At 41.7% G+C, this 17,613-nt stretch overlaps 1 protein-coding gene across 1 annotated transcript; it reads left to right on the top strand.

The window, feature by feature from the left end:
- The first annotated feature begins 3,464 nt into the window (after positions 1-3,464).
- On the top strand, positions 3,465-14,839 carry C14H6orf62 (chromosome 14 C6orf62 homolog). Its single transcript, XM_032885016.1, has 5 exons — positions 3,465-5,422; positions 6,848-7,024; positions 7,898-8,020; positions 11,604-11,738; positions 13,528-14,839. Exons 1-5 carry the CDS (start codon positions 5,294-5,296, stop codon positions 13,651-13,653), a joined length of 690 nt encoding a protein of 229 aa, XP_032740907.1. The 5' UTR covers positions 3,465-5,293; the 3' UTR covers positions 13,654-14,839.
- The last annotated feature ends 2,774 nt before the right edge of the window (positions 14,840-17,613 follow it).

The following is a 17,613-nucleotide window of genomic DNA, read 5'->3' on the forward strand; positions in this document are numbered from 1 at the left end:
CTCGACTTTATTTTGGTTTTGATACAGGGACTCTAGATTGACCTCATGTGCCTCAAACTCTTGAGTTCTATGAGATCCTCCTGTCTCAGGTACCTACCATATTTCCCAGCTGCCTCTCCATGCCCATAGTTACTATAGCAGCATAAAAATTCTTCATTGGTCTTAGATAGGACAACAAAAGTACAAACACAAGAAAAAATAATGAATTTGACTTTTATACCATGAAGGGTATCACAAAAAAAAAAAAAGAAAAAGAAATAAAGAAAAAAAAAGAAAAGAAATAAAAACATATGCACAGGAGAAAATACCCACAATGTATTCCTACATGTCAATAACAAATTTTAAATGGGCAAGACAAAAATGACCAACCTCTGAATAGACATTCTTTCCAATAAAGACAGAAAAAAATGGCCAGTAAGTAGATGACCCAGAAGTTCTACTCCAAGGTTACCAACCACGAAAATTTGAAGAGCCATGTGTAGACAACCTCTCAAGCAAGTGTTCCTAAGAGCGTTGTAACAGCAAAGGGTAGGGACAATGTTCTCAGTCAACCTCTGAAAGGCAGGCAAAAATACAATACCTGCCTTAAGGTGGAATATTACTCATCAGCAAAAGGAAATTAAGTATTGGTAAATTACGAACAGATCTTAAAAAACATGTTAAGGGGGCTGAAGAGGTGGCTCAGGGGAAGGGTTTGTACCGTTTTTACAAAGGACCCGTCTGGGGCTGACAACTGCCTCTAATTCCAGCTCCAGAGAATATGACATCTCTGGTTTCCTTGGGCACTTAGTTTTTTTTTTTTTTTTAATCTTAAGAAACTAATCACAAAACACCGTATACTACATTTCATACACATAAAGTTCTTAAAAGGGCAAACTTAAGAAACAACATAAATTGGTGGTTTCCTGAGGCCAGGAAGTGGAATGACTAATAAATGGGTATTGGGTCTTATGGTGAGAATGTGATGCTTTGTCTACTCAGTAACAATCCCAACCACCACTACAGTGTGTACATTAGATTAAGGATGACATATGTGCTCATTCCTAGAACAGCCTAGAAAGTGATCATGTATACTCATATTCTTGCAATACCGTTAACTCCGAAATGTTGTTTTACCCGTGTGAGCTTTTCAGTTATATGATTGTGGGATAAATCAACAAATGAGCACTGCGAGCTTTATTACATATATATTTCAATTGAAATTATATTTATTATATGTAGTAGTATGTATGCTCATGACACACTGGTGGGTCTTAGGATCTAATTCAAGTAGGGTTTGGCAGCACATGCCTTTACCCATTGAATCATCTCCCAGTCCTTTTTTTTTTTTAAATTGGGTCCTACTATATAGCCCTGGCTTGGCTGGAACATGTTATATAGACTATACTGACCTCAAACAGCGACCCTGTCAGCCTCCCCAATTCTGCAATTACAAACCTGTGTCACCACACTGGTTTTATTCATCTATCTATCTATCTATCTATCTATCTATCTATCTATCTATCTATCTATCTATTTTGTGGAGGTGGTGGTAGAGGGAAGACAGGGTTTCTATGGTATTCCAGGTTGGCCTTGAACTTGTGAAGGATAATGACTTTTAAGTCATAGCCATCCTCCTGCCTGAGTGCTCAGATTACAGCCACTATGGCCGACTCATTTTAATGTTGGAAATAATTTGAAACGGTCAGGAATGCTAACCTTGGTTCTGGACAACTTACACTGAAGAATGGGCCCTAGTAATTTCTTTGGCTTATGGATAAAGGGTAATTATAGCTAATACATTTTTGATTTCACCAAGTGAAAAGCAGCTATTTAGGACACTGGGCTTTCAAACGTTTCAACCGAGTATCAGGAATGGAGCACACAGGCTTTGCTCCACGTGGAGTATCGACCTTCGCTGATCAATTATATAATTTAGTTTTTATCACACCAGAGCTCTCAGCAACCAAATGAGAGCTCTTTGGGGGTCAAGGACGGCGTGATTCAGCAGTAAACGTTCCAGTGTCCCCTTTACCGTAGAGGACAGAGAGCCAGAAGATGGGAAGTAGGTCTGAGGTCCTCAGGGAATCCCTGCTCACCGTGGTGGGAAATCATACGTAGAGTTCGGCTGCCTCTTCCGATCCCAGCCACAACGCATACAGGGCGTCTGTCGCTTAAAGCCCGAGGTCCGTTCGCTGTGGTGGCGTAGGAAGACGGGTGAGAATAGAGCCGCATGGACTAAGGCTAGACTCGATGGGGTGCATTAAGTTTCATTCCACGAACTTGAAATGAATTCTCCGTCGTTACAAACCCGTCGACTTCTAAGGATAATAAAATGAACCTAACCATCCCTCAGTCTTCCAGGTTTCTTCCTCACCGGGCCCCTTCCAACACCCATTTTTCCTCCCACTTCCCCAGCTTTGGCTCTTGAGCGTCTCTGGACCTTCTTCCCTTTGCTGAGATCCTTTAATACGGTTCCTCACATTGTGGTGACTCCCAACCATAAATTTCTATTGCTACTTCCTAACTGTAATTTTGCTGCTGTTAAAAATGTTAGTGTCTTCCGATGGTCTTAGGCAATACCTATTAAAAGATCATTGGATTCCCCGTAAGGGTCGCGACCCTCGCGTTGAGAACCGCCGCTCTGAACCCACCCCCAACCCCATCCTCCCCCAGGGTAGAGCGACACTTTCTGTTGCTTCGTCAAGGAGGGCGTAGGGGGCGTGCTTTTATGACGTAAGAGAACGGGGAGGGGGCCAACACTGGAGACCAGGACAGCCTGACGGAGGGACAGAGGGGCGGAGGGAGTGGCGGGAGACCCTTTCCATGCCTTAGGACTTTCCATATTGATGGAAAGGGGAGTATGTTTTCTTAAACACCCCTAAGGAAATAGCTCACCGAAAGCTTAATTTCAAAGCTACTCACTATTTATTACAAGCTTCGTATATCATATATTATTGGCTTTTTGGCTTTCTGTCCTCATAATTGTGAAAACTTTCACTCTTCTCTTCCTGTCTTCCCTTTCAGTTCTGCACATATGGTAGCGTCCTGATCGCGCGCAGGCGTAGAGCGCTCGGGGCGGTTCCGCTGAGGGGCGGGTGACGCAGCAGCGGTCGCTGCCATTTTAAGTTGTTTGTTCTTGTTTCTTTTCCTCAAACGCGACTCAGCCCCGGACCCGGGAGGTTCCCGAGGCAGCCGCCGCTTCTGAAGCCACTCCGGTGCCGGGGGGGAAACGAGGCTGTGGCTCCGCGGACTCTCGACCTCCTCCGTTTCGGCTTTTTCACCCCATTCCTCGGGGCTCTCTTGGACTATTTTCCTGAACGAGACTGTTGGGCGAAGTAGGCCTCGGGAGCCGACGCTCGAACTGAGACAACTTTGCCGGGCTCACTCCGCGGACAGGCCGTAGCGCAGGGCTCCCCTCCCTCCCCACCCTCTCCCTCCCGCGCGCTTTCCTCTTTTTCGCTGTCCCCCCCCTACCCGCTCCGCGTCCTTCCCTCCGTCGCCGCCCGGGGCGCCGAGCCCGACTATGGGGCCCAGGTGGGGGCTGAGTGGCGGCAGCAGCGCGCGCGGCCCGGCCACAGAGCGCAGCGCAGCGGGCATGGAGGGGCTCCGTCGGCCCGTCGTGTTCTCTTGACATGGCTCCCGCCCGCGCCACGAGCAGCGCCCCCGCCGCCGCCGCCGCCTCCTCCTCCGCAGCCGCCGCTCCGCCCGCAGGCTGCGGCTAGACGGCCCACCGACGGTCGGCCTGCGAGTCCCGCTCTCCTCTCCGCGGGGACCCCGCCCTGCCGCCTAGATCCCGGCCTCTGCCCCCTTGGGAAACCACCCAGCCGCCCCCACTCGGGAAACATGGGCTGTTGAACGGGAAAAGCGAATCCAGAACCCGGGAACTTCATTCCTTTCTTTTTTGGGGTGGGAGGGTGGGCTTCCTTTAAGAAGTAATTCTTATTAACACGATTATTTTCTTCTTCCCCCTCCTCCCAACTGATCCTTCCCACTTACTCTCTTCCCGCCTCCTCTACCCGGGCGGGAATTGTTTCCACGTTGAAATGAGTGAGAACCCGAGTGATCCAGTGTCTCCCGTGGTGCGAACGAGTCGCTGCCGCTGAAGGCCAGGGGTTGGGGGTGGGACCTGGGGATCGAAGGCAGGTGATTCCCCGGGCCCAGCCTGGGACGTGGGAGAACCCGCCACCTTTGCCTCAGCCATGCTCACACGAAGATAATCGAACTCCCTACCATCCCGAACCTGAACAGGGTCAAATTTAATACGGAGGGCTCCCCGGGGAATGTAGAACCCACCGCAGGGCTAAGGGTGCTTGGATCCCGGGCATTAATCAGGGCTAATCACAGAGCCGGAATAACTATTAATACCATTTAATAGACCCCCTTTCCCTCTGCCATCATGGTTCTCCTTGGCAGCAGCGTTCGCAGCCGCCTGAGGGTGAAAACGTGGGTGATGGGGAAGTTGGTAATGACTCCGCTGTTTTTTCTCTTGACTCCTTTGGGCAACAGCTGTCCACCCCCGGTATACACTGTAGTTGATTGCAGGGAAACCCTGTACCTCTCCCCTTCTTTCTCTGCTGATTTTGCACTTTTCTCTTTGCTCACCACCAAGTGTAATCAATAGCAAAGCACTGACAGTACATAGCAGTAGTGAAATCTGAAATAACTAAGAATTAATCAGGTACTACAGCCATGGATCTGGCTGGGTAAAATCCAACTGGGGATTTCAGTTTCATTCACCTACCCTGTTTCGGTGGTTTTTAGTTTTGTTTTTCTTTTTTTCTTTTTGTTTTTTTTTCCCCCCTTTTCCTATATTTGGGAAGCAACATCACAATTTTCCCTCCCTTTTCTCAATTTCTTAATCCCTTTTCTGAAAAGGGGGAAAAATCCGGATGGATTTCACGGATTGGACTGGTGTCAGCTGTGTTTTACTGCACACCTAAATCCTGATGATAGGTTTTTCATTTTCCCCTCAATGCCTTTTATTTTGGCAGTTTAGCCACATGTGTTTTCCAGAAAGTTAGTTCCAAGTTTTTTCTCCTCTTTCTTTCCTTCCCTTCCCCTTTCCCATCTAACCCTCAAACATTATTGTCCAAACATGACTGGACAGCAACTTTTGTTTCTTGACCCTGTGGTATGACAGTCTGCTAATATTGCCAGAAGGTGCAGTTTGGGGGTTACAGTTGTGATTTTAGCTATTCAATCATATTAGCAGGAAAAAAATGACTTGTTTCTGTTGTACTTGAGTCTTAAGAAAAAGTGCCCATAGTTTAGTGACAATTTCCAAAGGCTTTAGTACCACCTGTATTTCAAAATGGGGGACCCAAACTCCCGGAAGAAACAAGCTCTGAACAGACTACGTGCTCAGCTTAGAAAGAAAAAAGAATCTCTAGCTGACCAGTTTGACTTCAAGATGTATATTGCCTTTGTGTTCAAGGAGAAGGTAATTTAAAGTTCTTACTGTGAATTAGCACAAGTGGTTTTTGTAAGTGTATATTATTTATTTCAGTGTTTTATAAATATGTTCAAGGGTGTTTGGAAAAAGACTGCTTTTTACCCTTAGGGGTGGTTCTGTGAATTGAGACCTTAGAGAAAATGGTGGGCCCATCTATGTTAATTGACTGTGAAATAACTTAATTCTAAGGGCTTAGAATACAATTTTAGGTGACATTTATGTGAACATACTTTTATGTTCCACATAATAAAACGAAACTTTTGTGTGGAACAAAAGAGGGAACTTTGGTAAAATTATGTATAGGAAGTCTTAAGTGTTAAATTAGAATGAAATGTTTATATGCTAAGTTTAGCTCATTTCTTCAAATCTTAATGTAGGTGGAATTTCTTATGATACAGTTAATGAAAGAATACATTTTAAGTTTTCAGAAGCAATTAAAAATTGAAGTGGTAAATTTTTGTTTAGAATTGCTAATTTTTTTAAACAAAAATTATCTAAGGATGTTGGGTGTGTGTTGTGGTTTTGTTTTTTTTTTTTTAAGATTTATTTATTTTCTGTATGAGCACATTGTCACTGTCTTCAGACACACCAGAAAAAGGCATCTGATCCCATTACAGATGGTTGTGAGCCACCACGTGGTTGCTGGGAATTGAACTCAGGACCTCTGGAAAAGCAGCCAATGCTCTTAACCACTGAGCCATCTCCAACACCCCCCCCCATGTGTGCTGTGTTTATGATCTAGTTCCATAGATAAATATCAGATAAGTTGTGAAAGGCAAAGCGAATTCATTGAAAGCAATAGTCTTTGGCAGTTGAAGATGGACATTTATCAACAGGGCTGTTTGACATGAGATTGAGTTATGAGCAAAAGAAGTGCAACTTTGACTGTTACATGGAAGGTGGTCTGCTTCACTCAGAAATGGAATCTTAGCATGAGATCTGTTTAGAGCTTTTTTGATGTTTCCATGCTTATTACCCCAATCTTAAGGTTTTCTGTGCTTAAGAACCTTTCATCTGTTAGAGTAAGAGCACTGCAAAGTGATTCCAGAATAGTTTTTATATTGAAATATTTCGAAGACGTTATTTTCACATTTTCGTGTGTGTGTGTGTGTGTGTGTGTGTGTGTGTGTTTGTGTGTGTGCTGATTTTTAAACATGGTGGCAAAATTGATAAAAGATGGATTAGTTGAAGGTATTGCAATGTAGGTTCTCTGAATCCAAGCTCTAAGTGATTGGCAATGAGCACTTAAATAATTTGGAAACACAGTTTGCTTTTTACCTTTTATTAAACATTGATAATTGTAGTCAGATAATATCCAGAAGTACTGAATATCATTGAACTTGACTATCTGAGGAATCAAACGTTAATTTGTTTGAATATATCAACAATGTATCACTGAATTTTTTCTTTTAGAAGAAAAAGTCAGCACTTTTTGAAGTGTCTGAGGTTATACCAGTCATGACAAATAATTATGAAGAAAATATTCTGAAAGGTGTGCGAGATTCCAGCTATTCCTTGGAAAGTTCTATAGAGCTTCTACAGAAGGATGTGGTACAGCTCCATGCCCCTCGATACCAGTCTATGAGAAGGGTAAGTTCTAGAAGTCTTGACTAAGGGAATGAGTTTGTGTGAATTAAAGCTTACAAACAGTTTTATCCCTGAAAATCAGTAGTCAGCCATTGTTATGCTTAGACGCCTCAGATGTGTAAATGTTGTTTTTGCCTCAAGGCAGTACTCAGCTGGATAAAGCATGTAGAAGCTCCCATCATTCCCTGTTAGGTTCTTGTGTTATACATAAAATTGTTTTTAAGTACCTTCAAGTGCTTTTACAAAAGATTGATTTCTAATGAAAGCATTGGTCACTTGACTTAGATGGAATGATAATGATGTGTGTGATTACTGTGACTGGTTTCTCTTTGAGGGGAAAATATTTTGCCCCCTTGTAATAAAATCTACTAAAGGAAATATATTACTGCTAACCTTCAAAACTGCCTTACATTGACGTTAATTTGGTGCATAATCCAAAACCTGGAGATAACTTCTGGTCTGGAAGAAATGCATTGGCCTTAGGGAACAGATGTGGCGGATGGTGTTTGGAGAAAAGCAGCTAACAGCACAGCAACTGTTCTGTGTTATAAGCATGGTTTGGAGACATTTTTTGCCAAGTTACATTTGGTTTTGAAAGATGAAAATAAAGGCCTGGGCACTAGTAATATTAGCTCCCTGGCTAGATAAGAGTTTAGTCATATACTGAGGAAGTAAGGTCTTCTCTGTGTGAGAAACATTGACTAAATGGCTGGATTCTGCCAATATAAAGGTTAGTATAGAGCTGGAATTAGATTGTATGCAGTCTTAAGTACCTTCTGCACTGATGCAATGGCTCTGTAGTTAAACCCTGTCATTTGTACCTTTTGTTACCACTTTGCTTCTTTAAAACTTAAAAAAAACTTTATCATTTTCTAGGATGTAATTGGCTGTACTCAGGAGATGGATTTCATTCTTTGGCCTCGGAATGATATTGAGAAAATTGTTTGTCTCCTGTTTTCTAGGTGGAAGGAATCTGATGAACCTTTTAGGCCTGTTCAGGTATTTTGTTCTAAATAAGATAGTGAGCACTTTGTGAGAGTACCTATAATTAGGTTTGTATTGGAATCTTTGGGAATATGCTTCTAATAGTTACTTTATAAATCTTCCCTGTCCTTTTAAATATTAGAAGAAAACTTTAGAATTATAGAATCCCTTGGCCCCTCTGGTTTTGATGAACGTTATTAAAATCTTTTAGACTTTTTTTCCCTTGACAAAGTCTCATGTTGCTTAGACTGACCTAGAATTGCCTGTGTACCTAGAGCGACCTAGAGTGACCTTGAACCTCCTGATCCTCCTGGCTCCCTGCCTGGTTTACATAGCTGAGCATGGAACCCAGGCTTCATGTATCAGAAGCAGTAACTCAATCACAGAGCTCCAACTTTAGTCGTCTTTGCTGACTTGTATCCATAATTTCCTACAATGAATACTCAGATTTTAGAATTAGAAAAATAATGATGTATTTGAGCCTATTAATTAAGTATATGGAACTAAATGTTGAATATATTATCATTAGGAATATGAAAGTTGTCATTCAGAAATTTTCTTACCTGTTATTAGGATTTCATCTTTCTGTTGCTTTTATGTGTGATATAGGCCATTAAGTTGTTATATCTCCTGTACCATGGTAAAACTTAAACTAGGTGGACATGAGAGAAGTAAGTTCTTAACAAAAAGAAAAGAAAACCCATAGATTAAATATTGGTAAAATTACTTTCTTTTGGTAGCTAAGATCTAACATCATGGATTTACTAGAGCAGTGGTTTTCAGCCTGTGGGTTCCAACTCCTACAGAATTGTGTATCAGATATGATTCATAACAGTAGCTAAATAAATAGCAAGGGAATAATTTTACATTTTATAGTTGGGGTCACTGCAGCATGGTAGTACCAAAGTTCTGAAAGCACAGGTTATCCTTAGTTCTAGGCTGCTCACTGTGCGCTAGAGATGCTGGTTTTCAGCTTACCAATGGGGAAAATGGTGTATTTTTGAATTTTACTTGTTTTTACGTAGCACTGGCTGACCTGAACTACTTATGTCTGCCAGGTTGGCTTGGAACTCAGAGCTGTGGGATTAAAGATGTATGGCACCATACTCAGTTTATTTTTAAATGTCTGTCTATCTGTTCCTCTGGGCTATTATTTGAAATAGTTAGAATAGTCTTTTCTCAAGTGCTACTTTTATTTGAAATCATGTTTAAAGGTTATTAAAAGCCATTGTATTCATCTTTCTCCTATATATTTTATATATACATTTAACCTAAGTACTAGTGATAAGTAGGTGTGTGAATCTCCTCCTGCAGAAAAAGAAATGAGGCAGTTAAAGAGGAATACTAGGCCTAGGGTCATTGAATTAAGAGGAGTCGAGACAAACTGTAAGCCAAAATAAACCCTTTTTTAAAAGCATGGGGCTCAAGAGCTGGCTCAGAGGTTAAGAGCACTTGACTGCTCTTCCATTGGTCTGGATTTAATTTCTAGTGTGCACACGGCAGCTTACAACCCTCTAACCCTTCAGTACCAGGGATCCGATGACATTTTCTGGCCTCCAAGGACACCAGTATGCTGTGTATTAGTACATGGACACATGTGTGTGGGTAAAACAGCCCTATACCTAAAACAGTAATTTGATAAAAGAAAGTAAGGTAAACAGATAAAAGATGATTGTCGTAACTGCTTTCTACAGAAAGTTCCTCAAACTAATTATAGAACCTTCTGGAGTGATTATAATCTACATGTAATAACGTTGCTAATGTAGCTCATTGCAGTAAATAAGCCAGTAATGTGGCACTAATTTCATTCCTTACATAATTTAAAGCTGGCATTTCTAGGTTACATATCTTTTGGGGATTGGCTCCAAAACACTGCGTATGCTCAGTTTGTGTAAAACAGCATAATATTTGCATATGAACTTCAGTATACCATGGATAATCTGTAGATTGCTAATGAAAGCTTAACAGCCAAGTTTAATAGTGTCTCATGCTGCATTGTTTTGGAAATGAGGGTGAGGAGTTCATATTTGTTTAGTGCTGATTTTTCTCACATACTTTCAGTCTGGGATGTTGAAGATACGTAGTTAGTCCACTCTTTAATGAGGCCATGAAACTGCTGACCTTCACAGTGACTTGACCCACTTTTTATATCTTTATGCAAATGGTTTTGTTTGGTGTAAAACATTGCTTCCCCAAGAAGAAATTCAGTAGGACATATTTAAAATGCTCTGGAACTATATGGTGAAACTCAGACTACTTTTCACTTTTATTTGTTTGAGACAGGGTCTTATGTAGTGTTGAGTTGACTTACTTGGAACTCTCAGAAACCTACCTGCTTCTGCCTCCTGAAGTGATGGGATTAAAGGTGTATGCCAACCAAGCTCTGGCCCTGAAAGCCAGTTTTATATTGAAAACCGTTGAGAGCCAGTGACATTGCTTTTAGTGGAGCACTTCGCATGTTTGTGGCCTGAACTCATCCCTTGTGCCACAGGAGAGTAAGGGAGAGATGAGTAGTACAATTCAAGAACCCAGGGTTTACAAGGCACTAGTAAAACATTAAATAGCAGACACTCGAGATTTTAGAGCTTAGTATCGCCTACTATTGATAGTAGAAATTGTTCAAAGCAAATGGAATTCAGAATTTGGAGTTCTGAATTATCTGAAAAGATGTTAAAGGTTTCTTGTAAGTTACTTATTACTAAGCTTTGTCTTTTTTTCTTTTTTTTTCCCCAAGATTTATTTTATATATGAGTGCTCTATCTGCATCTATACCCGTGTGCTAGAACAGGACTTCAGATACCTATAGATGGTTGTGAGCCACCAGGTGGTTGCTGGGAATTGAACTCAGCACCTCTGGAAGAGTAGCCAGTATTCTTTAACTGCTGAGCCATCATCTCTCCAGCCCCAAGCTTGGTCTCTTTGACCAGCATTTGCTCCCCTCTACTGCTCTCTTAGACATGTGGAAGGATGAAGCTGATTTGCTTGATAGATGAGTTTTGCCTTCCAAAACAATTTTTTCCAAAGGGTTTATCTATATTTTTAGAAGCCTGTTTGTACAAGTGTGACTCTTTGTACACTGAGGATTTTGCATTTCATTGGGTTCATTAGGTTTTCATTTCCTGTTTAATTGTAAGTATTAAAGATCACAAAATTTTATGGTGGAATACTGTTAGTAGAATTTTCTTTATAAGAAAATGTCCTGTGTTTCAAAAAATCAAGCTGGGTGTGATTTGGGCATTTGAAATGTCACTAGTGTTAACTGAAGATTTTTGTGTGTGTGTGTGATTTTTTTTGTTGTTGTTGTTGTTGTTTTTGTTTTTGTTTTGAGACAGGGTGTCTTCCTGTCTTCCTGCCTCATTCTCCTGATTGCTGGAGTAACAGGCATGTGCTACTATGCCTGGCAAGAAGTGAATTTATTTTTGCTTGATTTTTCTTGAGTTGAGTTTTACACTGCACATAATTTTATAATTTTAATTAGATCTAATTACCTGTTTGTCTCCATATTGGTCGGCACAAACATGCACGTGGAAGCAGTAGATGATGGTTGGGCAATGCAGTGTAATTGTAGCTATATAAAATGTTTGTATTTCGCAATTAGGCCAAATTTGAATTTCATCACGGTGACTATGAGAAACAGTTTCTGCATGTACTGAGCCGCAAGGACAAGACAGGAATTGTTGTCAACAATCCTAACCAGTCAGTGTTTCTCTTCATTGACAGACAGCATTTGCAGGTAAGAAAGTTTTTAGGACTAATTTGGGGCTTTTTTGAAGTTAAGAAACCTGTGTTAGGCTTCTCCAGAGAAGTTCCTAATCAGTGGCCTGGGAGCTAATTAAAAATGGACTCTCAGTTCCTGCTCTGTTTTCAGTTGATCGGAGTATGTATTTCAAATAAATGGTTTGTGTGTTCGAGGGGAGGGGTGCAAGTATGGAGCTGTGTATGCCTTCCAGTGGGTATGGTTCCTCAGGCAATGGACAAGCCCTATGGAATCCAGAATTATGCATGCCACTCAGATCCTTATACTTGCTCTAGCACTTACTGATTAAACTCTTCCTAGCCCTGGCATAGACATTTTAAATGAGAATTTAAAAAAAAAAAACAAAAAACCTATTTCTTACTTAAGCAACAATCCAGGTTTTCATCAAAACAGTTTCAACAGACATTCTGCAGTAAAATTTCAGACTGGGAAATGAGAGAATTGTCTAGGGCTGTTACTTATCTATAGCAAGACATCTGAAGAGACTGTGTGCTGAATGTCATTCAGTGTAGCTGTATGCTTCAATGATAGGTTACAGGTCTCACTAGCATGGGTAGATGTACTGAGTAGATCTTGGCTCTAGAGAATATGATTCTGCTTGGTGTGAATCATACTCATAGAGTTACTGTGACTTGGTTTTGTGACATTTTAAATCTTTTTCTGTTTTTGACACGGGGTCTCTACATAGACCAGGCTGCCCTTTATTTAAATAACTCAGATCTGCCTGCCTCTTCCTCCTGAGTGTTGTAGCCCATCACACCAGCTTCCTTCCTCACATTTTTGTGACATTTAATTGAAACTTGGTCTCACATGTTTAAGACCTGCGATTTAGTCAATAACACCAAAAGCATATTGTGAGCCCCCTTCAATCTCTCAGGTTCTATTGTATAGAAAAGACTAAATTAACAAGTTAGTACATTTCTCAGAGCTTTTATTAAAAGGTTCAGGACTCTGATTTCTGCGTCTGGGTTTCAGTGACCATCAAGAATAGAGTGGAAAGCCTTTAAGTAAATTTGGAAATAAATCAAGTTAAAAGTTGGTTGTTTAAGTCAGGTAGTGATGGTGGTGCATGCCCTTAATCCCAGCAGGCAGATCTCTGTGAGTTTAGGGCCAGCCTGGTAAACAGTGAGTTCCAAGGTAGCCGGGGGCGAGCAGAAAACCCTGTCTCAAAAAATGGGGTAGAGGTGGTTGTTTGTCTATATTAGAAACCAGATCTCTATACTCCCCATCTAGGAGCAGACAGGAAGCCCAGATCTTTTGGGGTTTTTTGTTTGTTTGTTTTTTGTTTTTGTTTCTGGAGCTGAGGACCGAACCCTGGACCTTGAGCTTACTAGGCAAGCGCTCTACCACTGAGCTATATCCCCAACCCCAGGAAGCCCAGATCTTAATTCCCCATTAGAGAGGAGCTAGTTTCCGGGCTGGAGGTTGGGGCACAGCACAGTTCCGTTGACTTCCCAGGTGTTTTTTGTTTTTTTTTTTTCTTTTCTTTTTTTTGGAGCTGGAGACCGAACCCAGGGCCTTGTGCTTGCTAGGCAAGCGCTCTACCACTGAGCCAAATCCCCAACCCCTCCCAGGTGTTTTAAACTTAAATATGCCCAAATTTATGCACAGATTCTCTGCATTTATTTCAAACATCTCTACTCTTACTTTCTCGTGTCCTGCATGGATAGTGAACTACATATCTCTTGTCTTGTTATTACAGTGCCTTATTAAATTGTTAACAGTTTAAAACTATTAAAATTATTAAAAATATATTTCTTTCTAGACTCCAAAAAACAAAGCCACCATCTTCAAGTTATGCAGCATCTGCCTCTACCTGCCGCAGGAACAGCTCACCCACTGGGCAGTTGGCACCATAGAGGATCACCTCCGTCCTTACATGCCAGAGTAAATAAGAGCATTGACCAGCAATGGAGAAGACCAGAGAATGCAGCAGCTATTTTCTTTTCTTGTTTTCTTACCACTTTTCTTTCAGAGTTTAAAGAAAATGGACTCATGCACAGAACACTATGCATTTTGAAACTTGTTCATCCTGGATTTATTTTAATCATTTGTATCACAGAACTTTAAAAAAAATTAGATGTCTTCTGCACGGACTGTGTGAAAGAAAGTGCTTTGCAGATTGCTGCACTGCATCGGCATCTTACTAAAATGTGAAGGAAGGACTATTGTACACTGAATGCTTACTGTATCTGAAAGCACAGGGATGCTCAGTGTCGTGGTCTTCATGTTTGTGCTGGTTTTTGCCTCTGACATCTGTCATCAGTATTGAGGGTGAGAGTGAATGTAACAGGTATAAATAACATTTAAAAACTTAATAGCTTTGCTATAATCACCGTTGTTCCAGAGCACTGTCAGATTCATTCTAATGACCAGATGGTTGTTACAAAAAGAAATTACAAACGAGGGAAAGAAATGTTAATGAAAAAAAAGTATCTCATTGAGTGAGGTATCTCTGCCTTGCACTGGGCCATGTTTGCTTGTACTCATAGGTACATGTATTTTCCCAGATCTCTTTAGTTTTGATATAGAGTACTCTGCTGTGTGCAGATGCATTTATACACATTAAAGCAGATCTGGAGTCTGGTGTGGCTGAAGCAGCTACAAAACCGAGGAACAGTCATAGCTGCAAAAACCATCATAAGTAGAGGACTTTTTTGGTTTTTGTTTTGTTTTTTGGTGTTAGAAATTTTAATTACAAATAAAAAATCCAGTGAATTTTGCAGAAATCCTGGTTTCTACACCATCCTAAAGAAGTTGAGAGTTTGGGATAGAAAACAAAAGTGGGGCTCTTACATTGTAAAAATACCTACAGAGTGTGGAGAGTTCTGGAAGCAGAACTCATTTGTGCAATGAATATGAGGAAAGACTACTGTATAGCTTTTACTTTGTTTTGTTTTTCTTTTAAATGAAGAAAAGCTTTGCTTAAGGGTTGCATACTTTTACTGGAGTAAATCGGAATGATCCTACTCTTGAAGTAAAACTAGTGCTTACTGGTTTCCATTTGTATTTAGCCTCTGGTTGGAATTTGAAAAAAAAAAAAAAAAGAGAGACCTAAATAAAATAGGAGAAAGCTACCTGGCTACTCAGATGAATGCGCAAAGATTGAAGTGGTAAGGTTTTTGGTCCTGTGTCTCTGGTCACTTCAGAAGGTTGTTTCATCAGAAAAATTTGATAGAATGATTTGAAGGTTTCTTAAGGTCAGGCATTGTCTTGCAGCTGTTACTCTGCAAGTCTGCAGTGGAAGTAGATACACAGTTTGAGAGATTTGCCCAAGTTTATATAAGCAGAAGATTTAAATCATCAGTCTGGATCCAGAGGCCAGTGGCTTTTTAAAAACCATTTTACTGTTAGACTGTGTTCAACATGTTAGGCAAGTCAGCACCCATTTATCTCAGTAACTTAGGAACACTGTCGAGACCAGTGTAGGATGTTTTAGTATAACATATTAAGATTTTGCCACATTTTTTCTCTGTATATTTTACATATTTACTTAACCATTTATAGCTATTGTACACGTGATTTATATTACAAGTACAGGAATTTGGGGTGGATGGGGTGTTATTAGGATATCTTACAGTACCATTACCAAACTTAAAAAATAACAATACATCATCCATGTTCTAGTTCTGCTATCTTAAAAAAATTGGAATTTGTCCATGATTAGATTGACTTTGTACCCTTCAGGTTACTGTGCAGAAGCACATGCCATCTAACTTTGGTTTCTGCACTATGAACTCACTACTGTTAGTGACTGATGGCAGACAGTATGAAAATGCCCCCTCCCCTTCACCCTATGAGTTAGAATGAATCCTAATGCCAGGACAACCTTCTGAAAAAATTTCAGCCTTTGTGTGTATAGCTGTTGTGCCCCTGTGCGTATCTGTATCACATGCACACAGTCCCTGTGGAGGCCAGCAGAGGTGATCCTGGGACTGCTTCCCTGTGGAGCTGTAGGGTAAGTGCTGGAAGAGCAGCTGGTGGTGCTCTGGTTACCTTGTCTCTGGTTGCAAAGGAGATTTTCCAGATTACCCCTCAGATATTTCTTATTCTTAGCATTCTGTGAGCCATGTCACATGATGTGGCCATTAAGGTTTTGAGCCCTCCCCACCACCCTTGATATGCAAGACTCTGAAGCACTATCACAGATAAATCAGAACTTCCCAGTGTCCTATCCTCCAGCACTGGAACCAGCTCCTACAAGGAGTGTACAGGTCCTTTTGTTGGAGGAAATAGAAATCAAGATAGGTTTCTAGTTTGTCCACAACTGAGGTGTCTATAGGTATGCTGAGAGACAACTTTTTACTTGGCTCATTTTAATCTACTGAAAGCCACTTTTTGTCTTTCCACTCTAATTTTGATGAAAAGAAAGCAAGAGTCCTAATTTTTGAGATGTTTGAGAAATGCACTAATATGCTAACGTCAATACAGTAGGATGTGAACTTCAAAGGGACTCATTCTATACAAAAGATGTCAGGTTTAGACATTCTAAATCAGCTGAGAATGGTATTTCTATCTTCAGGGGCTTCAAAATTTTGTGCCATGTTTATCCATTTGGTAGTTGATAATCCTGTCTCTTACAAAAGTGGGAAATAATGGCACAGTATTTTATAGCTGAGAAAGACCTAAAATTTCACTAAGGATTGATTATTGCTATGTTGGATGCCTGTGTCTTCTAAACTCTTAGGCCCCAGGTAATGGTTTTTGGAGGTGGAGTCTTCTCTGCTAACTCCCCCTTCCACCACGTGAAGAAGGCTACTATCTGAACCAAGTGGCTCCTCCAAAAAGTATGCTGGGAACTAACAACCTTTACACCTGCAGGGCATTTCTGAGGTGTGACATCTAGCAGTTTATCTAGTTCAATACCAGACTCGGTTTTAGAGTATCCTCCTAGCTTCTTTACCCGTTCTAAAAACACTGAACACCCCATTCCTCACCACCTCAGGCAGTCAGGAAAGCTGCCCACTGGTCATGAGCTTGGGAGCGCTATCCCTGCCTCTCAGAGCTGCAGCACTTTGCCTGGACAGCACAGCAAACCCAACACTGGTTGCAGGGGAGTGGAGAACAGGTGAACCACCCTGAGGGCAAAAGAGGGAGCTGGCCCAGCCACTCATCTGCCATGATGTGACAGGTGTAGTGTTGATGCCTTCCCTTTCCCCTCACCTGCAGCAATCCTGGGGTCCTGAAAGTGGGTGAGCTGGCCCTGCTCTTTGCTGCCTGTAGTGCAAGCCTTGCATTTTGTCTGGGCAGCATGGTAGAGCTGTGGGGTGGGGTGGGGGGTGAGCTGTAGTGAGGTTGGGTGAGTGGCCCTAGGGTCATGAGACCTATCCCTGCCCCATTACTGGCTGTAGCACTGGGAGAGCAGGCCCTGCACCTCAACTGGGCAACATAATGGAGCTGGTCCTGATGACAGAGGCTCTGGTGGGCCAGCCCCTCACAGTCTGCAGCATTTGGGCTAGTGGGCCCCACCTCTTGACTGAGCAGCACAGTAGAGCTGGTTCTGGAGGCATGGGTGCAGGTGAGCAGGCCCTGTCTCCTGTAGATGGCGCCATTGAGTGGCCTAGCTGTACTAGATAGAGAGTTTGTGCTGGTGAGAGCTGACCAGCTCAGCTACTACCTAGGCCCAGATCCAGGACTGAATTGACCCACCAAAATTTATACCATCTTCAAATGGTTAGGATGTGTGAAAGGGACAGTCTTGTTGATCCAAAGCTGCAGGATCTCCATGACACAGCAACAACAGGAGAATTGGGAGGAGTCCAGATGAGGATCCAATATTGATGATGTCACAGAAGCCAGAGACCTCAAACCAGACCAAGTTCATGTGTGGACAGTGGGACACACTGACATA

This window comes from Rattus rattus, chromosome 14, assembly GCF_011064425.1.
Source record: "Rattus rattus isolate New Zealand chromosome 14, Rrattus_CSIRO_v1, whole genome shotgun sequence".
In the NCBI taxonomy this organism is placed as follows: Eukaryota; Metazoa; Chordata; class Mammalia; order Rodentia; family Muridae; genus Rattus; species Rattus rattus.